Source organism: Echiichthys vipera (assembly GCF_963691815.1).
Source record: "Echiichthys vipera genome assembly, chromosome: 21".
Taxonomy (NCBI): Eukaryota; Metazoa; Chordata; class Actinopteri; order Perciformes; family Trachinidae; genus Echiichthys; species Echiichthys vipera.
Genome location: NC_139846.1, coordinates 18,758,280 through 18,785,872, shown reverse-complemented (window position 1 = coordinate 18,785,872; position 27,593 = coordinate 18,758,280). Strand labels below are relative to the sequence as shown.

Here is a 27,593-nt window from a genome sequence, read left to right as displayed (position 1 = left end):
AAGCTATTATACTATGGGGCCCAGTTGCAAAGAACTGCAGTCAGCAAAAACAAGGAGGACTGTCTGGGTCACGACAATAATCTCATATTCAGAGTTTGCAATTTAATGATTTCCTCTCCGAAAGCTCGCATCGCACAGTCACCTCTACATCTCAAAGGAGTGGGCGAGCACAAACTAACTTCCACCATCCACTTCATATTGAAACTCATCTACTGAGTACTCCGCTGGGACAGCAGGCAAGGTCTTTTTCTGACGTGAACACACTCAAGAGGTAGACTACGAGTAGCTGTGGCTGGGGGGTGAGAGAGTCCTGTAAAAGTGCAGGGTAAGGTGGAAAAACGTCCACGACAAAAGGGCCTTTTTGTTTGTTCTTAACAGTGCTGGGAATACTCATTACCCACTGCTAATTTCAAGAATACAAATATATTCTTTCACTCATTTCTCACTGGGAGTACAGATTTGTAACACTACTCATTATTTTTCCATTATACCCCAAATTACATCCAGTCAGTTTCACAGTTTCTCTTATTGCAAGTTGTAAGGAGGCCAAATTGATTTCTAATGCTCTTCTCATGCTTTCCCTGCATTGAAACAACAGAGTGGGACTTTTTCCACTCTGGAAACACTGAAAAATGAACTTTACTTTTATTTCTGACCCACTGTAGCTAAGTGTGGGCTCATATTAAATGAAAAATAATTCAGTTCATGCCAGATATTTAGAGGACCATTTTGATAATGTAGTTATTATTGTGATACCGTCAGTGACATTGCTATGATTGGCATTCAAACCAATTCTATCCTCAATTTGGACAAAATGAATTCAGTAAAAACACATTATGCATTAACACACTGCTATCTTTTCTTATTTACAATACTTGTCCATCTTGAACTTGTCAATTTACATGAAAGGAGGTTTTCTTTACAGACTTCTGCTTCTAAACACACCACGCTCACAGCGTAGATATTAATTTACCCACTCGTTCAAACTAGACCAGCGTTTACCAGCCGGAGGGTCAGGAAAAAGGAAAAAATATCCCTCTGCTACTTTAATTTAGATTATTTTTTTCGGACTTTTCTAATTTTAGCTTCTTTTTTTTAACGTGAAGAACTAAATCTTTCTTCCTCTTCGGGTCTAAATGAGTCATTGAAGTTAAAGGATATGATTGTATGTAACTGTCAGTGGATGACAGCGCATAGGAGTTTGCATTCTATCCATTCTTTATGTTGTATGTGTATAAAACATGAATTCACAGCAAAAAGGTTCAGCACAAAGCATTGTATTTTGAGGCTAGTGTCATTATAAAGTGACAGTAACAAGCCCTGTTATAAAGACAGTACCTTCTCTATAGACTCCAGGGTCTCAGTGTATTTCTCCTCTGTCTGCTTTATCTCTGTTAAACAGCAACTCCTGATGTCAGTCTCTGCGTGCTTCTGGAACGCCTACACACACACACACACACACACACACACACACACACACACACACACACACACACACACACACACACACACACACACACACACACACACACACACACACACACACACACACACTGTTACTATGTGTCAGTGCTGTGGGCTGACAAACTGTTGAGTCTTCAACCAGATGTACTCTATAACCCTTTGAGCAAGGTCAGAGTCACACCTGCTAGTTAGATTGACTGCCAAATATGAAGATTAGGAGGTACCATCCTAATGTATTGAATAAACCATTAATAATGTGAGAAAACATAAAAATTAACATTATAAATTACAATCAGAAAATATCAAATGTAGAAGTACATAGTGTACGATATGAATAAAACTAAAGTTTAAGTTTAGTTCAAATAAAACTAGAGGATGAAAAAGAATGTGAATGAACTACACTGAAGTAGATTTCTTTTGTGGCTACATTACGTGGTATCGGGTCGGTGTATAGACTTGCGTACTTGCCGATACCAACAACTTCAGCTTTCTTCATTTCAGTTCACTTTCACTAAAATAGCAGTACTTCATCAAGGCACCTTAAAGCTTTGCAAGGCAATTTCAAACAGCCCATTAAGGTAACAAGAGAGTATTTATGTGACTTCAATGTCCAGATTTAGTCAAGAGACTGTTTACGCTAAAGCTACAGTCAGCAGCTGATTGGCTTATTAGCACAAAGACCGGAAGACGGGGGGGGGAAAGGTACCATGCCTCTTTCTAAAGCATCTCTAAAGCTCAGCAATTGGCCTGTTGTGTCTTTTTTGTTTAATCCAGACAAAAACTGAAAGTAAAAATGTTAAAAGTGTCCCCGCTGGGTACCTGTAACTTCACAGGGATGACAGACCTTTGGGAGTCACTGCGACCGGCCAAGTAAAAGTCTAGCAGAACTCCAATAATTGCAACTCTTCAGTTTTGGTACAGATTAAACAAACACGATTTACTGTATTGCGTAAATAGTGTGCATTAGAGGTGCTGGTACTGTAGGCAGATTTAGTTACCTCCGTACAATCATGCTAGCTTCATTTATGCTTTAATGCTACGCTAAGCTAATCGGCTCCAGCTTCATATTTTGTTAACATACATGACATGTACATGGAAGTAGAACTGTATCAATTTTCTTCTCTCTCTCTCTCAGCAAGAAAGCAAATCAGCAGATGATGGCTCAATGAGGCATGGGCCAAAAAGAGTCAAGCTGCATTCATGAGGTTTGGTAAAGAAGTGGGTGTAGTCAAAGAAAGGAGGGCTAACCGGAGGAGGGATGGCCTCTGTCTTCATCAGGTCCTCATAGATCTCTCCTCCATCTTCATCGTCATACACACAGTCATATAGATCCTCCTCATCCTCCAGCCCGTTTTCACTGCAGCAGACATGACAGAATATGGTACTGAGTCTGACATCATATTACATCACGCAGCTGTTTGATCCTGATTTTTACTGTGAGTGGGTAGTGGTTTTTACTCCTCATGACAGCCACATGAAAGGACCACGCAGACCGTTCTGGTTTTAGAGAAGTGGATTTTAACGCTATACTACAAAGCTTGTTAGCCGGGGACAACACTTGAATCCATGGCTGTAAAAGTGGCTCAGACACACACACATACATACACACACACACACACACACACACACACACACACGCACACACACACACACACACAAAGAGTGTTATGTGTGACACCACAGACAGGCCTGTTCCGACGACTGCTCACATCTGAGCCAATTACTGTACGTTGGCAACTGGGCTAACATGGTGTGTGTGTGTGTTTGTGTGTGTGTGCGTGCGTGCGTGCGTGCGTGCATGCATGTACTTTTTGTACGAGTAGCCCTCCTTGTGCATATTGGGGTGAGGAATAGAGGGTGAGGATTAAGCGTGGACTATGTAGGCTGTGAGGTGTATTTTGTACAGATTTACATTCATTTGTAGTACAAAGATAGCATGCTGTTTCAACCAGCAGGGACTGATATTCTAATTTGCATTGAAAGAACAAGTATAGTCTACCATCCGTAGCTCACTGATCATTGTACACTGAATACAATAACAAAGTTGACACTGACACACATTAAAAAAAAAGGTAAAATTTCCCTTTGTAAATTGTTCAGTTATCTATTGTTATATGAATTATATAATTGCAGTATTTTCATACATTCATTCATTCAATCAAATGATTTGGATCAGCTGATAGCCATCGTATAAAACATTAACTTATGGGTTGTAGTAGCTGCCACATCCATGTTATAGTAGGAGGTGTGTACCTGGATTTTAATAGTAGTAGTAGTTGGAAGAAACACTTCCAAAAGAGTGCTGAACAGAGTTTAAAGGCCTTGGAAATTCTTGTCTTGATCTACTTTTTACAATGAGTACAAATGTATGTGTAAGTGTCAAAAATAGAACTGTTTTTGTTGTATCACATGACTTCTGTTTCTCTATTTTCCCTCTGCTAATCTCGCTGGTTTGAAATGGGCAGGACTTTAGTTAGAAAATGGCAATGACTGAATGTGGAATAACTCTTGTTATATAATATTGTCTGAAGATGATTTTTCTAAACTGATTGTTGCTTAAGTAGTCTTTAATATTTGATATAACAGAGAAATTGAAGTTTTCAGGGGCTTTACCTTTGTAAATTCTGTAACCGCACAACACAAAACGCTGCTACCCAGCGTCAATTTCCCACTAGTATGTAAATGTATAGGGGGAAAAAAGGTGAATTCTTATTTAATCCAATGTTCACATTTATAAAACTTACACATACACCTACCATAAACATTTTTGTGGCACATCAAGCTGCCTTGGTGCATCCACTAAAGTTAGTTCCCGAGCTGCTGTTGCATCAAAGTGAATTAAGCCAATCATAGACCTAAAGGGAGCACACCAGTTGCTTTACTTAATCTAATTTAATTTCAATATATATATATATATATATATATATATATATTTTGGCCATGACGTTGACGTTGTTACAGTAAAGTTGGTTCTAAATGGTCAATGGTGGCAGTGAAGCTCTCCTGTTGGATGAATGCGTACGCTTCTGTAAATGTTGTGTCCGTTTGCTGCTGAACACTGAGCAGATGGGAAGTTAAAGGTGAACACGGCTCTGTTCAGTGCGATCCAGGCTGCCACTTTCACCTCCCGTCCACCGCTGGCTGCTGTCCGACTGCTGTTTCCCTCTGTCATTACTGACTAGTGGGCCGCTTCCTACTCTAGGAGCTGTCAGCGCTGAACATAGACCAGAGCACCTTGTCAGTGTGAGCCTTCCCAACATCTTTACTTTAAGATTATCTGTCTACACTGACGTTACATTACCACACAAGTTAAAGCTCTGCCTTTAAATGCAACTCAAAACCAACTGCATATTTTACCATATTGCTAATGGCTTTTGCTTAGGCCCAGGAAGTTACATTTGATTTTAGGCCAACAGCATTATTAATCAAAAGTTGACTACGCTGGCTGACTATAGGAAACCATTCACTTAAACATCAATGCAACACTTGAATTACCATTTGCTGTGAATAGAAGGAATAGTCAAAGGAAAAATATTGGAAAAATAAACTATAATTTGTAGTATTTAAAACCAGGTTCTAAAGTGGGAGTCAGGTCTCCCTTGGGGGACTCTAGTTTCAAGGGGGGATTGAAGTAAAAGAAATTACATTATTTATTACATTGGTTATCAAAAGAAGGAACATTTTTCCTACTTTCCCAGGAATCAGACATTAATAAAGGTCTTATGTATTTGGTGTAGTCTGAAGTTATGTCAAACAGCAATATTACTGTAAGCTTCCTTGGCTCAACTGTTGAGTGTCTGTGGGATCAAATAACATCCAGGAATTGAGCGAAACTAAGCAAGTAAACTATGTAAGTGGGGTAAAGGGGCACCTTTTTCCAAACTTTGTCTGAAGTCTCAGACTTTGAAATCCCCTGTTCTGAACCACATTATCTTCCAAAATCCATTTTACCCTAGCCATAGTCAACTCGCTTCAAATCTTTCAGATTCAGCTTTTATCGCTGCACTGCATTTAGATAAAGTGCTATGTGTCAGGAGTTCTGTTCGCAATGTGGGTGTATTATAATGTTGCTCATTAATTACTTTCAAAAGTTAAAGATGCATTTGTTGTTATTTTGATAAAGTTATTTTAGAACAGTATGCAAATGTTCAAAAAAGTACATTCCTGTTCATTTATCAGGGTCATTTGATCGCCTGAACAATTCACTCAAGTTCGAGTTACAAGTTTTTGGGGAAAGCCTATTTGTATGTATGTAAATCTGCAGTGCTTTCATAAGTGTGTGGAAAACAGGGTTTCAAAACAGGCTGAAAATATGATCAAGCCCACACAGCTTGAAAAGAGAATAAGAAAAGAGCGGGGCGAGCTTATGCTCAACGCCTTGGCGAAGGTAGCTGCCTTTCAGTCAACTCCCAGGGGACACGCCCACAACAGCCTGTAGGTTTTTTACTGTAAGTGGTAGGGACACTGGGGACTAAATTAACAATTGAGTGGGAGAGGAAAGGAGAGGAGACGTACTCTATAAGGTCCTCCAGGTGGTTGTAGATATCCTCATCTTGAACACTCTCCTCAGATGGAAAGGGCCTTTGAATGGGAACAAAGAACAATCTGTCAGGCTTAAAAGCTCATCATCGTGTCATATACTACTGTATCGCATTGTGTCACACTTCATCGGGTGTACAGTATATTCGTACCTGATTCCAGTTTGTTGTGTAATCGTTGTGTGGGAAAGTTTAGAGAGTGTGTCCATAACCTGCAACGGAAATGAGCACATGTTATTATATCAATATTATATGCATGATAAAGAACATTTACGGTCTGGAAAAGCACCTGATGGGGTTTGTTGTTTGGGTCTTGGTGCGCTCGTGGTGCTGCGTTTCTAAACAGACACATGAGGGCAGCATTCTCAAACACTCCGACGCTGCCACTAACGCGTGCCACATATTTGTGTGCAACAACAGACACACCGTTACATTCCCTATAGTATCATTTTGGCGTGTTTTAACATCCCTCTGGGGAAATTTTGGGTTGCATCTAAAATCGTAACCTGCACATAAGCCATTCACATGAATTTAGAACTAATGAGAGAGAAACAATGTTGTATGCACAGAAGTAGAAGTCATCTGACAGACGGTTAGCAGTATAGTAGCAGCAGAGCAGTCACATGAACTTATCAGTAATTGATCGTGCTGTGAAGTTAACGTGCTCCCGTGGGCTGACATGATTGCTATTAGTATGACATGTAATTTCACGCTGCTGTGCTCAGTCCTGTGCCCTTGACCCTCTATGTGTGTGTGTGTGTGTGTGTGTGTGTGTGTGTGTGTGTGTGTGTGTGTGTGTGTGTGTGTGTGTGTGTGTGTGTGTGTGTGTGTGTGTGTGTGTGCGACCTGCTTGACTTATCACGGTTGAACTCATCTACCAACTGAACGATACACACTTATATTATCTGAGTCAACACTCGACAGGGAGCTCTACTCATTCACGTTTTGCAACCTGGCAAACAGCCCACATGCCTCTTTGTGTGGGTCATCTGTCTACTGACATAACGCCCCGACGTGCCGCCAAAAACGTGCCTGCACGCTTGAGTTGAAATGCACATCACCGATGTAACCGTAGATACATCTGGCCTGGAGCATAAGCTCACAAAGATCAATACTGATCACACAACTGGCCTTTCCCTTCCCCCACCAGTAAATAGAATAAACAGTGGAACACAAAGGTCACAGAGAGGCAGGAACATGCTTCTGCTGTCCTTTAAGCTATAAATTGTAACACTGTGCACCACTGGAACTAATAATCTGACATGTTGTGTGTCACTGATTTAAAGTTAATGTTCGTCCAACGTAGGATGCTGAAGATTGATGGACGGATGCTGTTTTCAGTATCAGTATTCAGTGGTCTCAATTCTAAAGATCTCTAATAGATAAGTAGACAAGCGTTGATGGATATCACAATATGTAATCAATTAAACTGTATCACATCCATCAAATAGAAGGTGGATGACACTGACTGACATTTCATATTTCATAAATCTGTCAAAGCCTGACTTTGACAAAGCATTTTATCCTCCCACGCATCAGAGCAGACCAGCAGTGCATTCATAACACCATGAAACACAGATTCAGCTGAGTTTATCATTCATAGCTCTGATCAAAGGGAGATATTAGTGCCGTGCAGCTGAGCAGTGGAAGGGAGCACGGCTGTGTTTGTGACAGAGCTATATGTGGAGTGGAGCAGTGATGCCACTCTATGAGAGGAGGCAGCACTAATGTTTCAGACATGCATTTATATACTTTTAAGGCAATATAATAATAAGACTTGGTTGATGTGCTGCCCATAATAATTCACTGAGTTTACTTTAAATGATTTTTAGTTTTCTAGAGGATGTATACTTTATGATACATCATTTTGGAATATTTTTTTCCACTTCAAATAAGCTAGAAATTACATGTTGCTCTCCAACAATCAGTTACAGTGGCCTGCATGTAGCTCAGAAGGAAACACTCAAAAACAGTATGCAAAGCACTCGCTGCCATCTTGTTGTACAAAGACTTTTCTTTAGCTCTGTGAAATCTGACAATTTGCCTCAGGTGTTGTCACATGTCAGGCTGTTGTGGCTGAAGATTAAAGAGAAAGTTAAAGAGAAGTCAGGTTCCCAGACCTCTTCAACCCGCTGCTCATCTCTGCTTGAGGGGAGCGGTTTAAAGTCACATTAGCCACTTCTAGCATAACACACCTAAATCTCATTTACAACTGCTGGCAGTCACGTTGCATTGTGGGTAACTTGGGCACCAGGTTCTGCCAAGGAAAGAGAATGAATAATGAATAAATAAAGATATCAGATAGATGAAGAAGAAGAATTACTTTATTTATCCCACACAGGGAAATTTAATTTTTTTTCTCTAATTATTATACATGTTACACACACACAGGCCCGAAATACACACATGCACAAACAGGACCTATATACATGCAATTAAGGAGAGATGTTAGAGCGAGGGGGCTGCCAGTTGGGGGTTCAATGCCTTGCTCAACAGCACCTCGGTAGTGCCCAGGAGATGAACTGGCACCTCTCCAGCCACCAGTCCACGCTCCATACATGGTCCACACAGGGACTTGAACCAGCGACCCTACGGTTTCCAGCCAAGTCACCTATGGACTGAGCTACTGCCGCCCTCAGATATCAGATATCAGATATCTCTGGTTCTGCTCCATCAAATGTAATATTTTTATTAAGATTAACACTGTCCGTCATTGGTCGTGGGTGGGTTTAATAGGAGTTCCGAATAGATGGAGTACTGCCAACGGTTCATCCACTTCTTCTGAATTACGGTAGCTGAACAGTAAGCCTTGAAGATCAGTGTCAACGAGTCTACATACATTTTTCCTTATTGTTGCTGTAAAGTGTTCATTATATTGTATTCTTTTTTTTATCAAAATACGCACTTGTCTTTAAAGACTTAAACAAAACCGTTTTTTTTTTTTCAGATTGTGTTTCCTAAGTTTACCTGGGGCCAAGTTTTGCTGTTCGATACAGGAACTTTTCTTCTACATGTTACATTAGAAACAGGGACCAACACTAAGCACTACTGTATAAAGCTTACAGAGCTACCAAACTATCAGCTAAGCACAGACTGAAGTCCTGAAGCAGCCGCCTGGGGGTTGGACAACCTCTGTGCCAACAAAGCAAGCAAAGAGAAATGAGGAAAAAACTCATTTAGACTTTTGGCAGGTGTGAGTATAATTGTAAACTTTTTGGGTCATTAACAATCAACTCAACATAAAGTATGTGCTCAGGAATGAGTGTCGCAGTCCAAACACAGACATGAATGAGTGCAGTAAGGATGACACATTTCTGAGTGCATCCTCTAAAACTCAAAAAGAATCGCCCTCTTTCCAGTTATTAATCCTTACACAGTTATCAGACAAAGTCGATAGCATTCTCCCTCCATTAATAAATGAAGGGCATGACATCCGGAGGCCAGTTGGCAGGTACAGCATGTCCAAAAGCTGGAGAGCCACTGCGCACTGATGAACAGAGCTTTGGAGGATTTCCAGTTTTAGCTGGCGGCGACTTTGGGGGATGTGTTGAGGGCAGTTTTGCTTTTTGGCTCCACTGAATACATGAGTCACACAAAACTGACCATCTGTACACAGCCAAGATGAGTCTCTGAAGACTCACAAGAATTAGGCTACATCCATCACAGGTCGCACCACTGTTAATAGAAATGTCAAGAAAATGACCATAAAGGAAAAGAGGGGTTTTAATTACAACAGGCAATCATTTTAGCTTTAAAAACATGGAACCTTTAAATGGGACGTATCATGCTCATTTTCAGGTTAATACATATAATTAGGGTTTCTTCTAGAACATGTTCGCTCACTCACTCATCTTCAAATGCTTATCCGGGGTCGGGTCGCGAGGGCAGCAGCTCCAGCAGGGGACCCCAAACTTCCCTTTCCTGGGCCACATTAACCAGCTCTAACTGGGGGATCTGGAGGCGTTCCCAGGCCAGTGTGGAGATCTAATCTCTCCACCTAGTCCTGGGTCTTCCCCGAGGCCTCCTCCCAGCTGGACGTGCCTGGAACACCTCCCTAGGGAGGCGCCCAGGGGGCATCCTTACCAAATACCAGAACCACCTCAACTGGCTCCTTTATACGCAAAGGAGCAGCGGCTCTACTCCGAGTTCCTCACGGATGGCTGAACTTCTCACCCTCTCTCTAAGGGAGACTCCAATGCAATGACTGTAAAAGCAATGTAGCAGCTCTTCCTACCTACCTGTGTGTGTATATATATAGTATAGTTGTGACATCATTGTTTAAAGACGCAGTTTCTAAATGCAGGCTGTGCATTTCTCTGTGGATTGAGCATTTTTTAAACTTTCACCATAATGTGAAGCACCTCCACCTGCTTTCTAATTTAAAAAAAAAAGACATGGAAATCTCACTTTTTGTAACATGAGACCTTTAAAAATAGATAAAGATTCACAAGAACTCCAATGTGAAGTATATGTTCTTTAAAGCTGCCTTGACGTACAGTGTCATCAGCCAAAATCATTACGTGAGACAGAGACGGTAAAAATCTGCCCCATACAGTAAGATATCATCCAAGACTTCCACATGAAAAAGCTCAAAGGTCATGCATTAGCTTTAGTGTAAGTGTGTGCACATACAGCAGAGGTCACAGGCTCAGCAGCCGTGAAGCAGATGAGTGTTGAACAAGGGGGGGACTGGTCCTGGTCCTGACGGAGGATAATAAAACCTGTGCTGTCTGACCACGGCTGCACCGCTGGATCTAATGATTCACACCGGAGCCATTAAAGCAGGATGACGGATGTGTCTGCCCAGATAAAAGGCAGACAAGTACACAGTGTGTGTGTGTGCGTGCATGCGTGCGTGCGTGCGTGCGTGCGTGCGTGCGTGCGTGCGTGTGTGTGTGTGTGTGTGTGGGTGTGTGTGTGTGTGCGTGCATGCTTGGCTGCAGGTGTGTGTCAGTAGCAGCTATCAGTGAATTTCAAAATCACCCCATCACCATTAGTTATCATTTCTACATTGATAGACAGCGTAGCTACTTAGTTTTATGTTGCCACAATTTTAGACATTTACAAGAGGAAACAGCTGTGACACAGTAATTATACCACAGAACACGCAAACTCTCCAGTGAAGTCCCAGATAAACTACTGTACATGCAATGTTTTTCATACGTCCATCAATATCAATCAGATGCTCCATATTGTAGCACCGCAAAACCTCTGATTGGATTTTAAATGGAAACTGGATGTCATGTTTACTGTTTTCACAGAAAGATCAATAATAGCCTCACATATCAGTCCAGAGGAGTTACATATTTTTATCCTCAGCAAGGAAACAAAATACTTTTGCATATCTGCCATTGACATGCAAACCCACTGATCACCTCCTCTTTATCTCTTCTGAGAAGTCCTTCACCGTCTCACAGTAGAGGGCACCTCAAAACAACTGGGTGATGCATTTTAGATGTATGACATGCCAACAGTTTTACTGTTTTCACACACAACCCTGAATGCTGTCCCAGTTTCCTGCACTCCGCTTTTACTCCTCCTTTCTGTGGCTTTGCCTTCCATCCCAAAAAAAAAACACTTTATTCCTGTTTACAGATTGAAATTGAGGTCATCTACCCACTTATGAAATCAGTGCTGAAAATGGTGCTTAACTGCAGCGGTTCACAGGAAAACAAACTGAACTGCGGTGTAAAAATTACAAAGATCCACTTAGCCGTATCACCATGTTAGGGACCTTTGTGAAAGCAATATTGTAATTTTTAACTTGAAGAATTTGGCAAAAGTCACTCTGCGTCCATACCTATGCCCCTGTACCATTTTATACATAATACATCACGTCAGCCCCAAAATATCTGATCCTTGCATCTCTTCACACACATTTTTTTATCCACAAACCACGAGTTTCACATGACAGCGGCCCGTGACTACGTAACACAGGCTGACCAGGGATCAGCTGTCGGCTTTAAGGTACCACGTTTGAGAAAAAAAACGGGGAGGGGAAACACCTGGGGGTGTGAGAGCACCGTCAGAAAGTGTAAGCATCATCTGCAGCCCTTGCTGACTTCAGGGGATTTTCCCACCTGATGCTTTAGAGCAGGTATGTCAAAGACACTTCCTCACACTTAGCAAACTGTTTTTGGATTTTGGAACAGTTTATTCAAAGGTCCCATATTATGCTCATTTACAGGTTCAGACTTGTATTTTGGTTTCTACTAGAACATGTTTACATGCTTTAATGTTCAAAAAAACACATTATTTTTCTCATAGTGTCTGTTTGAATATACATGTATTCACCCTCTGTCTGAAATATTCCATTTTAGCACCTGTCTCTTTAAACCCCCCTCCTGAAGAGGACAAGTCTGCTCTGATTGGTCAACATTTCCCTGTCTCTGCATTGTAGTGGCACTTTCTACCTACTGTATACATTACAGTATAGTTGTGACATCACAGAGGTCCTGTGGATTAAGCGTTTTAATGCTTTCAGAGTGTATATAGTCGCTCCACCTGCTTTATTACCAAAAAAGACCCTTTACAATATAGGCCCTTTAAAATCTGGAGAGTTTCCCACTTTAGTGTTCTGCACTAATAGACTCTAAGTGGATGAGTGTCAAAGTCAAGGATGTTCCATGTTGTTCAACCTGAAAGAAAGTCCTTGCTGCACCAGTGACAGAACCAAATGCTCCAACTTGGCTTTTGCTAATATACTGTAGCTCTACTGAAGTTTGAAAAGACCATCAAAAGACTGCTAAAAACAAATAAGGTGAGTTAGAGTTGAAAATCTCATCTGTAAATGTTCTTCTTTAATCAATGAACAATGTTTTAATGCAACTATCTCATGTTTGCAGGCCTCGCTGGATAAAACATTTATGAAAAGCAGGAAAGGAAGTCAGTAAATTGGTGTTTTTGTTTCAGGGAGAAAACCTTGAACCCACACCTTTCACATCAAACATGCTGTTGAAACAGTTTGGAAATAAAGAACGTGAATATTTAACGGCCTTGTCTCTTTCTCTGTTAGTGTGCTTAGTGGCAAACAATGGATGTAAAATTCACATTGAAAAAAACACACCATTTACATATAAATACACAGTGGGGAGAGTAAATTCAATGCAGCTTGGTATAAAATGTGTATGTGTGTGCGCCATAATTGACTTCAGCTTGGTTCCTGTGTGTCTGTTGTTGAACGTGAGATTGATTATTGTTATTCGTGCATATATACATGATAAATGTGTGCTTGAGTGTGTGTGTGTGTGTGTGTGTGTGTGTGTGTGTGTGTGTGTGTGTGTGTGTGTGTGTGTGTGTCGGTTTGACAGATGCAGCCGGTGTATAAAATTCAATCCACATACAGAGGAGCCAATAAAAGCCTGATTGGCTCAGAGAGAGAGACTAGCTAATGTTTGGCAATCAGTGCCATGGCTCATTAACGGCCATAATACATAATTAGTGTGTTTGGATATACAGACATGTAGCTGATTAGAATGCGACACACGTTTCCTCCTCAGTCTTCATTCCCTGCATCATTTAGTTCACCGCTCTCCTCATCAAACACTGCTTTACTTGCATTAACTCTACAGTCAGGCCTGTGGTAAAGATCGCAGAGCAGCCCAGAAAAACTGGACTGTGGGAAATGAAGTAAAGTTAAGAGGCCAACTTTCTGTCACCTCTAACCTTCTCTGTGATCCCTCAATTCAATGTTAGTGTGGTATGGCCCTAGGCCACCCCATAGTTGGCTCAGTAGGCCGTTATCATTTATCTGTAAATTGGATCACCCATCCACCTCAACATTAGACGCTGAGAGCAAATGCTGGACTACGGTGCTGTCAGACAACGCACCATTAAGAGCAACATGGTAGGGTGTCTTATAAATGCCTTGACTTGACTTTGTGGGGGGTTGTGTAGGCTACTTAAAGTTAATTTTCTTACATAATGTTCATAACTAACGCCACAGATGTTAAGTATTTTTACCCAAACCACAACACAAAACCTGACCGAGTAGTTTTGTTGTCTAAACCTAACAGAGAAATGTTAGTTTTGTCTGAATTCACAACAGGACACCAAGTGTATTAAAAACCAAGCTAATGGCAGCTGTTACCATGTGAGTAGATGATAACGAACCTACTAGCAGGTGTAGCCTGTCCCTTCTATCCCATATCTATAGCCTTGTCTCCACTGAGCAGTGCAGTTCAGTTTAGTCCGTTACACATAAGAACCACATTTCCGATGTTTAAACTTTAGGATGGTACCAAAAGAACTGTTCCATTCCATCCTGTTGTCGTTACCCCTCTGTTGAGGTAACTAGCACACAGATACAGTGCTAAAAGGTGGAGCTAGAAACACTGTGGTCTGGGATTGGTGCAGATGTCCCTCTGCATTGTCTGTGAAGAGGGACAGACGGCGTGAGCGGAATTGAGCATTGAGGATTGAAAAGCTTTCAGCTCGTTTCTCAGCACTTGCATCCGGTAACAACCACACCTACATTTAAGAGTGCCATTTCCGGTTGAAACCCAAACTATGTTTAAATGTTTAGGTACGTATGGGGTAATGTACGGTTCTAACTGTTCCAAAAGTGTTTGCTGGAAAGGAGACTGATAACACCCATTCAATGGAGTGTAACAGTTGAACCAGGAGTCAATGTGTTGATGTTGTAGTCTGTATTTGTGTTTATGTTATCATATGACAAATTCAACACCGTTGGCTAGAAATGATCCATTGTTTCAAATCAGCCACTATTGTCTTTGTAAGCTGCATATGTGCAGTGCAAGAATGGGAAGCTTGACAAGCGTAGCAACAGTAACTAAGGTGGGCGGTACTGTGATCACAGCTGTACATGGGTATGGGTTTTTTTTGTTCATGGGTGACACTATGGTGCCTCCCTCTCTAGAAAACATAAAGTAAAATGTGTCACAAATGTAAGATTTCTACAAGTCAAAAAATGGTGTTCCAGTACAAACTTTGGAGCAGTATCTGTCCCAACAGGGGACATTACCTGTAACAGTGTACGCTTTGAGTCTCAGTGTGATCCTTTAGCACTTTCCGCAACAGCACAACAACAGCATAAGGTCAAAAGCAAGGGCATCATTGCTGTCCAGCTAAATCATATCAACCTCCATAGGCTACAGCCCCTCAGGACACACACACACACACATACACACACACACACACACACACACACACACTCACCAATAATCAAAACAGCTCCTGTGCTCCTCCCTGAATGTGTTATGTTCACATTATTATGGCAGCAGTTCCACCCAAGAGATCACACATTTGCATGGTTTTCACACACAGACAAACTCACAACAAGAATACTGATGTTCCCACGCAGCTTGAGGCCTTGATGCACAAAAATCCTCACCTTGCTGACAGGTGAGGTAACTCTAGCTGAATTTCACACTGTGTGAATCAGCAGGCTACTGTACCAACACACATAAACACAGCGTTGTGGAGATAGGTCTGGCAATGATCGTCTATAGATTATATGAGTGTTTGTGCATGAATACAATAAAGCAAAATGAATTATTCAATGTATTAATAATAAAAAGTATTTCAGTAATTTAGAATTGCTCTTTCATTAGTGCTTGTAAGAGGACTCGCAATAGACAGGTTCTTTAAAAGTAGAGCTGAAACAATTGGTCCATTCATCAATTAGTAGTTAGACACTAAAGTAATCTGCTGTTTCGATAGATCATTTAGTGATTTTTAAAGAAAAAATCCAACTGCTGCCTTGTTTCCGGCTCTAAGTTGTAAGCATTTTTGTCTTTTCTTCGTCTTATGTGAGGATGAACTGAATTGGATCAGGTTTTGAAATGTTGTCATCACTTTTGATGATGTCCTTTTTGGCTTCAGGGAATTAAATGAGCGTTTTCCCCCTTTTCTCAGGACATGTGAACCCATCAATTACTCAAGAAAATGTACTTTAATGTGTTGCACCCCAAAAAAAACATTATTGTAGAGATGTCCTGACTTTTAGTCCCTAGTATGCGTTTAGCCCAAAAACCACTGGATCCTTCAAATCCCATAATGCAACCCAACAGCCTTTTCTTCGCTCCTCCCTGTCTGGTAACTGCCAACATCTTTCAAACTTCACATCTGGAGTTCATAACACAGGCTTTCTGTCAAAAAGACCCGTGATAACCATGATGACATCACTATAACATCATCAGGGTTACTTTCTGAGAATTGAGAAAACTACCTACAGAAACACGTAGGACATTATATCAGCAGGAGAATTGAACTGAACTCCTGTGCATTCAGTAATCAACTTGTATGGACTGCCTCTCAATATGGATGTAGCCGGCTGCTAAGGCTTGTAGCATTGTAAAACAGTCTTTTTCCATAAACTCTGGGTTTGCTTACTACGTCGTTGGTGCTTCATTTTATGTGTAGGCACTGTTATCATGCTACTGTAGAGGTTTGGTGCTATTTTGAGCAGTATTAGTGGTTATAAAAAGCCATTTTGGATGGTTCAGCGCGCCGCCCTGAGCTACTCAGTGTTAGCCATGCCCTGGATTTCTCTGTTAATGGGTGAAAAAAACTGTCTCAATGGCTCATTTGATGTAAATTCATGCTGAAAAAGACCATGGAAATACACCAGAATTATACTTTAGAGTAACTTTTGTGTCTTGCAAAAACCTCGGCATCAAATATTCATCACCGACTGATGATGACTTCTTCTTCTCCACTCAGAGATAGCATGAGCTATCCCGCAAGCTTTGTGTTCACTGCTGTTATTATCATCGACTCCCATGTGGCAGCCATGCTAAAGACATAACCTCACATCCCCACCCACTCCCAAATCAATGCAAAATACAATCTCCATTGTTTCATCACGTTGACATGACGATCTCATTCCCTCACCGCTGGAACACTATCCTGCAGTTAACTGAGAATGAAATGAAGCAACTGGGGAAATGTCTTCTCCCAGGGTGGTGTTTCAGTTCAATAATATAAACTCTGTTTTTAAGAGTCCTTCAAACAACCACGGCAGTGAAGTTATCAGGATACTGTTTTAAAGCTGCAGATTTCAGCTCCTTGTAGACTCATTTGGGGAGCCCGGACTTGAAAGACTTGCCAAAACCGTAACCAAGTGTAAGAGCAAGTTTGAGTGGGTTGCCTGTGTTGTAAACGATGTCCTAAGGCTCTCAGTGAAAATCCACATGGACATTCCTCTGGACTTTTTTTTTCTTCTTCTTCCCAGAGCCTTTGATCCTGCTGTGTCAGTCATGGACCCTGACACTTCAGTTTGGGTTGGCCCTGCTTCACGCAGCGGGTCCTCGGGATTCGCGAGAGGGGACAAGCTGATGCTGCAATCAGTTTTGGGGATTTACAATACAGCATGGCATCAGTGAGGGAAAATACAGAAATGATGGCTTAATTCTATACTTAGGCTTTGCATCTGTTGTGTGATAAAACTAAGTATACCCAAAGGCATCGATATATGTAATAAATCAGATTTTTGAGTGTGTTGCTGGTCGACATTATTGTTCAACAGTGCAATGCACAAAGAAAATGAAGAAGCTGTTAAAAAAAACACAAAGAAATACTATGAGTGGTGGTGGGAGAGCATCACAAGAAGCTTAAAAAACAGAAAAGGAGTATTACATTTTTGGACAAACTTTGAGATGTTTCTTTGTGAAGTTTAGTTAGCAACTGCATTCCAAGACACAGACTGACTGATGTTTGCCATCGCATGTTTGGTTAAGTGTGTTGGTTTTATAACTACTTACGGTTACGTCGAATAATATGGAAAACGGCTGCATAATGATAATATTTAAATAACTCAAGTAATAATTTCAAAGTCTTTGTATGACGTTTATAATATTAATAAATCATATTTTAAAGAGACATGTACATTATTTGTGTTTCTCATTTCCAACAGGGGAATAGCTTACATTTTCTTTATAAATGCAAAAAGTGTTTCACTGTAAGCTAATCTAATCAGGAAGTGCTTTACACCTGGGACACCAGGTGAATGTAATCAACTCGTTGGAAGGATAGAAAAGCCAGGAGGTGCCCGGTGCTCCCGGGAGCCAAGACTGGGAAGCGTTCCATAGGGAAACTGCACCCAGCAATGTGAAGAAACTTTAAACATAAAATACATCTCTATCAGTTAGAGCTGTCACTGAAATTAGGGTGAAACCAATCGTGGAGCCAGGGGGTATCCTGGCCAAGACTCCCTCTTCCATGCACTCGGTCTGAATAGCAACTTTAGACGAGAATGGGGTTGGAGTGAGGAGAAGACTTCTCTATAATGAGATATATGAATATTTTAAAGCAAATAAAAATGGATGATGGTTGCAGAGATTGCAATTCAGCTAATGCCTTCCACCTCTCCACACGGGCTGTTTACCTGCGTGCAACCAGAGCCTGCGCAAATGTCATTGGTCTATGCTACTCCTAACAAACCAAAACCAGAATAAATAAACTGATGGCAAAATCCTGTCCTGATGTCTACAGATTCTGCAGTAATATGCTGATGTGTTTTATAGTGATTAAGGAGAAACGCATGTATCTGATATATATTTAGGGAGGAAAATGCCTCACTGTTTGTGAGCCCCAGCAGCTCAAACATAGTAGGTTTCTGGCCAACAGATAGCATCTTTGGCTGTGTTGTACTTAGTCTGATTTACAACCACACTGGCTATAGGTAAACAAAGGCTGAAGCAGCATTATCCATCTAGTTGCACCTCGCACCGCTATTCATCATGACAGTTTACATGTCAGCCATTTTATTGCTTTCCTTTGTCAATGCTGGATTATAGTGTTGACCGGAGCCATAACAGGCAATACTCAAAGGAATGGTGCCATAAATCCTAATGTCCATGGGGGAAAAAAGTAAACATAATGTCATCTATAATATTGGCTCAAGACATTAAAAGCCTGGAAAGTAAATGAAGTCCAATCCTTTAAATCTCAGCTGTCAGTGTGGTATGCTCTTTTAAATTGTAGGTCAACTAGTCATCTTTATTGGCTTTTATCTGTGATTGTATTGTCTAAATATTGAATGAAATATACAAGAATAATATGCTGAAAGCTACTCCTCTAATCACTGGAAAGTAGGGCTGCAAAACTTATTGATGCTCATCCTATTTGCCTGAATGAAAACTCTGATGTAAGTTAGGGTAAGTGCGGGAAATCTCCCTGATATGCATAACTTCACACATCAGAACCAAGTGATGAAATCCCAAACTGGCTACAAAACAGCAGCGAAGGAGCACAAAGCGAGCAAGACTAACAAAACACGCCTCACTCCCTCTATAATGCAACAAATGTGTAAAGCTCTGGACAGAAATAGCCAGCTTGTCATATCTATATGGCGTAAGTGGGTTAGCATCACTTTTCATACCCTGAGGACTATCCATTATAATCATGAACAATTAAATACGCACTGTTTCAATCTCACTGTGCAGATTCTTCACATTAGTCATGCGCCTGTGTACAGCCTTGTGGTATTTCTCAGTGACTTTTCGCTTCAATAATTTAATATCACGGTAAAATATGGCACTTTGGAAGCATTTTGTATACATTATAAAGGCTTAGAATAACATGAGAGAAGAGCGTGTAATAGCTGTTGATAGTGTTTCAACAACTGGGGAGAGATATTTTTCCTTTTTTCTAAAGATGGCACAGACTCTGCATATTTTCAATCACATGGAAACTACTGTAACAAGGAAGGAAAGCATTGATCTCAGGGTTTCATTCCAAAACTACCTCTCTATATGTACACCTTTACCGATCTAGTCACGCGGTCCCTTCCTTATCTTCAGTAATTATGTACTGGATGAATCCACTCCCCACAATTTACATCTAATGCCAATGCAGGAAGAAAAGGGGGGGATGGATGTCATGCAGTGTTTGAAACTGTCAGTCTGTGACAGGTCACCTTTTTAGCCAGGCTAAACACAAATGCCATGACCTTTTTCTGAAGAGAGAAGCCTACTGACTCTTCATCGAGTGTCCTCATGAAGTTGTTTGAGTAAACGTCTCACAATTATTGGATGGACTGCCATGAAATTTGGTTGAGAAATGCATGTTCCCCATTCAAGTTAAAGTTTAAATTTGTCCAATACTTTGATTTATGACCAAATACCTGCAACGCTAATCCCATCTTCATCAACCTGAGCTTAACCTTGTGTTTAGTGCTAATAAGCAAATGTTAGCACGCTGACAGGCTAAACTAAGATGTTGAACATAGTAAATGTTATATAACATTAGCATGTTAAAACTGTCATTCTAAGCATGTTAGCATGCTGATGTTAGCCGTTAGCTGTTGTGTACAGAAACACAAAGTCTGGCTGTACAATCTTAGCCTGACCATAACAGCAGTCTCTCCCCAACACCGTGTTTTGTGTTTTGGTTGCATAATCTTGAGCATTTTCAAAAGTGTTTGAAAGCGTGTGCATTTTTCACATTAGTGTTGGCTTATTTATCTTAGAAACAAATGTACACCATGACAGTCAGATCTCAACAAACTCACTCCTTTTAACCCAATCCAACCAAGTAGAACTGAAGTTCCATTTCACAACGTTAACCACATGCGCCCATCTCAAAAAATTAAATGGAACGGTCACATGATTAAAACTGCCAGAATGCAACTGTTTCACAAAGTTAAATAGAGGGGTCATACATTGTCGTTTTGGGAGTCATTGGCAAATTACCTAGTCTGTCAGTTGGGTATGATGACATTTTAAAAAATATTTAATCTCCCCTCATTATGAAACACGTTTTTTTGATTACAGTAATTGCATGCTAGCAAAAACAACCATGACATTGACATGAACATACCTGTGCAGCAGCACAAAACAATACTGCTAGATCACCCTAATGTTCAATAATACACTTCAGACCAGACGGAGAGATTAGTATTGATTGACACTTCCCTGGAGACATGAGCTGTAATGGATAACAAACATTATCTGCCATTAAAGATTGTGTCTAAAGGGACATTAGAAGTCATTCATGAGGCTCATGGCATCCTGTGTCCGTCCATGAAACGAATAACAAACTGTCCACTCTGGTCTGTTAATATTAATATTTTACTATAGAAGCTGCTGTGTCCATTTTTAAAAGTAAACCTCCATTGTACAAATCTGTCCCCACATATTATTAATCTTAAATGATAATTCCTCACAAGTTAACCCTGATTTGGTATTAGCAGTTTATTTTGTTAAAATATACAGTGACCATGTGTGGATTATTTCACATTAACTCAACTAAACAATGATAAATGCTGCAGTGCTCCTTGTCAGAATGTTTCTCCTATTTGTGCAGAGAGCTGGAAACCACAGTTAGAATGCGTCCTCCACTATGTCATATCTACGGCATGAATCCCCCCCCCCCAACAACCCATGTGATTTCAGCAAAACTGCATCGTTTTGGATATTATATAACACTTAACAGTTGTGAGTTGAGATCAGATTTTTATGTGCGGAGAATGGAGATTAGCTTTTAAAAACGGCCCACTTAGAATGACAGCACATCCACCCACTCCACCTCCACCTCTGGGAAGCCATACATAGAATAAAAGACCCCCAACCCCCCTCATAGTTGAAGCCTCAAGCATCTGGAGAAAGCATCGTTGACATAAATACAGTCCTCTGCACGGCTTCTGCATTATCTTTATGTTACAGAAAAACATCTCAGCGAGATCAGAAGAACATAAACGTCCCTGTGAAATCCCGTCCATTGCTGTTAACTCAGATGCTTTGGAGAGATGACAGATGCTGCATCTGGCACCTCATGAAAGATTTAGAAGAAAGTTTTTAAAGATGTGTCAGAGACAGAGATTGGACTTGTTGAAAATAAAATCTCCCTCATTTCTCTTCTTTTATGATGCCGGCAGGTGTCCAAGAGAGACTTGACTCGCTGCAGGGAGACAGTGGACTGAAGTGAGTGAAATAAACATGCAGAATCTAAACATTACTCCATCTCAGCGCACGGTTGCCCATCTGGAAGACAACATCGACCGGGGGCGAGTCATGTTCTGAATCTAAATGCACCTCGTACAGTCATCTGTAAGCAGGATCAAAGTTTTATAGCTTGAGTCTGTGAGGGTGAACTACATAGTAAAGTTTGTCTGGTGTGTTTTTCTATTCCAAGGCTTCCAATGCATTTTGGAGGGTGTTACTTTAGGATTGAAGTAGCCCTGATCCAGGGCCCCATACTATGTATCATAGTCCTACAAGGATATCTCCAAAACTCTGACATTTCAGTCCCATATCTGCTCATAAAATGTGTTATGAGAACAATATTGAACATTTAAACTCACTCAAATCTTCTTACCCGTTTTCAGATAGAGAGGGTCATTTGTTTGCTTCATGCTGACATTTAGATTAGAATCCAACGTGGTACGACTCATGTGTGTACGCTAGTCTGGCTAGTGAAGAAATCTGCCTATTAGCTCCTTTAAACCTCACTAATTACAAAAACCAGTGTAGAAACAACATGTTTCAGTGGTACAGGAGGGTTATTGCTGAACCCTTTATTGGCCAGGTACAGTAATCCCTTGCAGTAAAGTCCCTGCACCTAGACAAAAAACTGCCTGGCACATAAGCCCCATAACACCACATATTGTCAATTTTTCTATCACAATGATTCACGATTGCTCTACAGCCACATGCTATTATTTCCCAGCTAATACATACAGAGGATCTCCCACCAGCCAGTGAGTTTGTAAAAAATTTCTGAGTGGATCTTCAACTTGTGACATATCTACGTAGGACTGTGACATGTATACAGCTCTGGATCGGGTATGAGTGAAGCTGGAGGAAACAAATATTAAGCTGACATTTCACAGCCTTTTTCAAGCCCCCATGTTTTCTTCTTGTCGGTTGGAAAAACCTCCAAAATAACTTTTATACCACAGAAGACAATAAAGTTCTGCACTGAAATCAAGTACAATAATTGAATTCATATTCCAGTGGAATCCAATTTGTTGTTACATTTGAAAGAGTTCTGTTTAAGGTCATCTCACGGATATATAGTGTACAAGTGATGAAAGCAACATTATTTGATGGTAGATTGGTGTGTTCTCTTTTAAATGAATCAAACAGCATCATATCTACCAAAAACAGCATCAGTCTTGCCATTTACTGTACAACCAATGCATCAGTCTTAACCTATTCTGTATGTCTTAGTCACAGTGACATGTGTGTCTATAGTTCCAGGTAGCTCAGTACGGAAGCTGGCGGGGCTGTCAGAAAGTAGGACAGCGAGGGTAGAAGGGCTGGTGTGCAGACCTGCACTTCTAGTCTTTGAGGTCTTTGATCCTGACCATGGTGGCTTAGCTTCACATGCACTCTGGCTGGCCCAGACTCAGCAGTGGCCTATAAATACCTGCCATTTCTGCTCGGCCAGGTAACCTCAATACCCAGAAACGCTCTAAGATGCAGAGCCTCCACACTAAGGTCCCTGCCAGCAGAATTACTGGTAACCTTGCACTGCTTGCTACTAGTGCTGTCAATCAATAACGCAACAACATGGTTTGTAGGGCATCTCAAAAAGGTATAAAAACATAATCCATTATAAAATGAATATGAATATCTGTGCTGTATTCCTCTATATTTTACTCTTTTATTTGCAGTTGAGCAGACTGGAAAATCCATTAATATTTTTAAAATGAGGATCATTTTCCTTTTGAATCTTTTCACTGTAGGACTACCTGCAGTGTTTATGTGTTACACGCTCAATGGGAGACTCCCTTTGAACTGTTATTAGGCAAAGATTTACACACACACACACACACACACACACACACAGACAGACACACACACACTCTCTCCTAACTAAATCGCAAGCATACATTTCCAGTTTTTCATATGAAGCACCCTGTCGCCTTAGTTTCTTTCTCTCTATGTCACACACACACACACACACACACACACACACACGTCCACTTCCAGGGGCTGTGGCCTGGTCACAGGATGAGTGGGTAATTGATAGAGCCTCTGACAGGGCAACACACAGTGAAGCTCAGGAAATTAGGGGAAGTCCAACAGTCTTGGTCACACACATAGAAAAAAATATTTCTTGACAGGCTCGTTTAGCCCCATAAGGCCTTGGTGAGAGCTGGAGCACATCTGCCAGTGTGTTGCATAGTGCACATACATGGATACTACTTACACTGTTGTAAATGCACCATTACACCTGGAGCTAAATTTGAACATATCCACACACACATACAGAGAACAACTCCAGAGGGGCTCTGTGGTGACCGTTTCCTCTTCCTGTTTCCTGCTGCTTACTGAGACTTGAGATGAGTCAGTCCTCAGGGGAGTCACTCTCTCACACACACACACACATACACACACACACACACACACAGATGCAAACATTAAAACGTAGCCACACACAGATACACTCATAAACCGTATACACTTATTTAAAAAGTAAGAAGAATAGCTATACCTTTTGTCAGACGTGTAAATTTGAGGGGAAATTACTTGTAGCCTCCTTTTCTGTACAGCCATACCGGTGCCACAACTTCGGCTAATTTTCCAGAAACTCTGTTAAAGTATAGGACCAGGTTGTTTCCGAATGCTTCAATCCTTGTCTCAATCTCTTTTCCCAGTCTTACAGTCCTCTAAAACAGTTCTATTGGCAACTTGCATTGTTGGCAACAAAACATGATAGATGCAATGCTTCTCTGATGTATCACTATATAGGCATAGCATCATGCAATCTCAACCTGATCATTCTTTCCTTAGAGTAAAAGTAGAACAGTGCTTAGGTTCCCCGAGTCCTATGTTCCCCGCTTTTTTTGTGACCGCTTTTCACAGAAGGGTCCCACGCTCCCCTATGTTTTTTCCACAATCAGTGCCGAATTCCCCGGCAAATAGGCCTATGTAGAACCTAACACTACCGCCTTAGACCCGCCCCTCACCCTAACCATAACCTCTAGCCCTAACAAAATGCTGAATTGAATCTGTGAAGGTAGAGGCTAATGGGACCCGGGGAACATAGGGATACAAAAAGACATGCTAATTAACGTTAATTCTGCAATCTGACAAGAACAAATCGCTTAGGTAGCTAGTATGTAGCACGGTACTGCCATCGTTGAGTGTAAACGACAGACAACTGGTAAACAGGGTTGTCAAAATCTCAAAACTCATCATAACTTAAAGCTTATCGCCTTTAAAGCTCTCAATAGATACCCCAGGATTCAGTGACTAGTATCGTAATAAATAATAGATACAATTTTCCTTGCAAATTTATCAAGTCCATACATTAACTTTAAAAAAAACGGTTTAATTCACAATGTAAATGAGAAATACTACACTATCCACAATGCTAAGCTTAACAACTCGCTTTTGCTATGGAAATGTTAACAGCAAATGGCTAGTGAGCTGCTGCCACTGATTTTTCTACGATCGTTTATGTGCAAAGTCTTGCACTTTTCCTTTTTCTTATTTTTTTAAACATGTTTTATGTTTTTGCACTGAATCAAACCCCAACAACTGTGAAAACCTAGGTGTTGGTTGCCACAAGTAAGACATCCAGCGTGCACACAAACGGATCAGATGAACAGATGGCCGCAATCTTCAAAGAAGTTTCTCTCTCACACCCTGAAACAATCAAAGAGACAATCCATCTCAGCTGCAGTTTGCAAGCAGGGAAGCACAAAACTCTCCGGCCCAGTAATCTTCAGCCAGCAAGGGTTGGGTGTGTGTGTGTTTTTGCACGACTGCATGCATTCATGCTGAAGGAAAGCCAGCTGATGTGAAAAGTATGATTCCAGTGAAAGCTGATGTCATGCAGTCAGTCACTGGGAGTCTATGGATTATACACAGAGCTTTCAGCACAACCGCTTTAGAGCGGGTTTCATCAAATTGCTTTGGACTCAAAACTCCAAATGCATTGTAAGCGAAGCATGCAGATTTCCGACACCGCACGTTTGGAACTTGAGGTAAATGTACTGTGATTTTAGAGCAATATAGTAAACACATGCATACTCTACAGTTCTGAATGAACTCAGGTGATAATGTGATGAATCACAGTTGAATCACGAATGTAGGTTAAATTCTAAGCTTTGACGCCTTTTTTTATCTCTTTTAAACCTCTGTTCAAGTCCACAAAAGAGACAACAAAACAGACAGACTCTCAAAACACCTAGAGGCATGAATGTGAGAGTCTGTTAGCCCTACATACTCCATCTCCACATACAGACTCTGACTTTGTTGGTCAAGCTACACGTTTGCAGACGACACCTCTGTGTTGCTGATCAGAATTAATTACTTCAGCCACCAGAAATACTCTAGACTACAGAGAACTTTGTCAAGGCAGACAAGGTGTAACATTAATGATAGCTCCATTCAATTTAGGTGTGCAAGTGACCCGGCATGCACAATATCCTTGGGATGCAGTCAATATTAATGTTAATGCTTACACCTGTATTTGACAAAATGCCTATCAGAGAGAGGTCAGTTGTACAGCTATCTGCCAATAAAATCTAAGTAATTGCATTTGCATCCGCTCAGCCAAGTAAGCAAAACTGCTGCGCACAGCTGGTGAACCAATATGGGTTTTTGAAGGCTGCATTTGTGTGCCCAGAACACCGCAAACTTACATAATTTAGTCTTTCCTGTGTGGTTGTATTTGTATCTTTTGTAGTGTTCTCTCATATTGAACAAGAGTAGCAATTGCAACAGCATTTGATGGGAAAGTAAGGCTCTGTACGAGCCTCCTTAAGGCTAACGGTTCGATTGCAGGTTTAACTGACTTACACCTACGCAGCTATAAAGTAAAACCTCCTACACAAAACAAGAAAGACTTCTCTGGTAATCCACTTAAGGATAGCAGTGGTCTGGGGGAAACCTCCAAAGGTCCTCCCATCCATCGTCAACTGCTTGATCCCTATCAGGGTCCGGGGGGGCATTGGACATTGACATTGGGCGTGATGCGGGGTACACCCTGAACAGGGCGCTGGTCTATCACAGGGCACATAGAGACAAACCGAGACAGACAACCATTCACACTCACATTCACACTTATGGGCAATTTGGAGTCATTACTTAACCTAACACATGCACGTCTTTGGACTGTGGTAGGAAGCAGGAGAACCCAGAGAAAACCCACGCGGGCACGGGGAGAACATGCAAACTCCACACAGAAAGGCCCCAGCCGGGATTTGAAACCTCTTCCTGTGAGGCAACAGTGCTAACCACCACACCACTGTGCCGTCCTACAAAGGTCATTATGTAAATTTTATATATCCTCCCAATATATTGACCATCCAATACACTGATTTAGTCTTAATGGCAGCTATCACAATCCCCCCTCCAAAGCAATTGCGGACCACTATTAATGCAGCTTAAGCATGCAGTACAAAGATACACCCACAGTATCCATTAGCACATAGCAGACATATGATATCTGACCACACAGATCTGCTGGAGAGAGCATAGCTGAAGGACAAAGGAAAGAGACAGAGATAATGGGGGGGGGGGGGGGGGGTGCATCAGCCTTTAGTGGGTTTCCATGGTTAAATTTATCACAGTGAACTAAGGAAGAACACATTAATCAATAAACCCTCTCTGTCTGTCTCCCTCTTCCTTTCCATCTTTGTTTACCCCTCCCACAGGGCTGTCACTTTCCACC

The 27,593-nt window shown here is 41.1% G+C and overlaps 1 protein-coding gene across 1 annotated transcript in view; it reads right to left on the bottom strand.

The window, feature by feature from the left end:
- vav3 (vav guanine nucleotide exchange factor 3) overlaps nt 1–27,593 on the bottom strand; it is a 98,987-nt gene that overhangs the window by 48,403 nt on the left and 22,991 nt on the right. Inside the window, exons 3-6 of the mRNA XM_083936108.1 lie at nt 6,156–6,214; nt 5,980–6,045; nt 2,713–2,821; nt 1,339–1,440 (exon numbers count right to left, since the gene is read on the bottom strand). Of these exons, the coding sequence (XP_083792234.1) occupies nt 1,339–1,440; nt 2,713–2,821; nt 5,980–6,045; nt 6,156–6,214 (336 nt within the window). The remainder of the gene's footprint in view (nt 1–1,338; nt 1,441–2,712; nt 2,822–5,979; nt 6,046–6,155; nt 6,215–27,593) is intronic.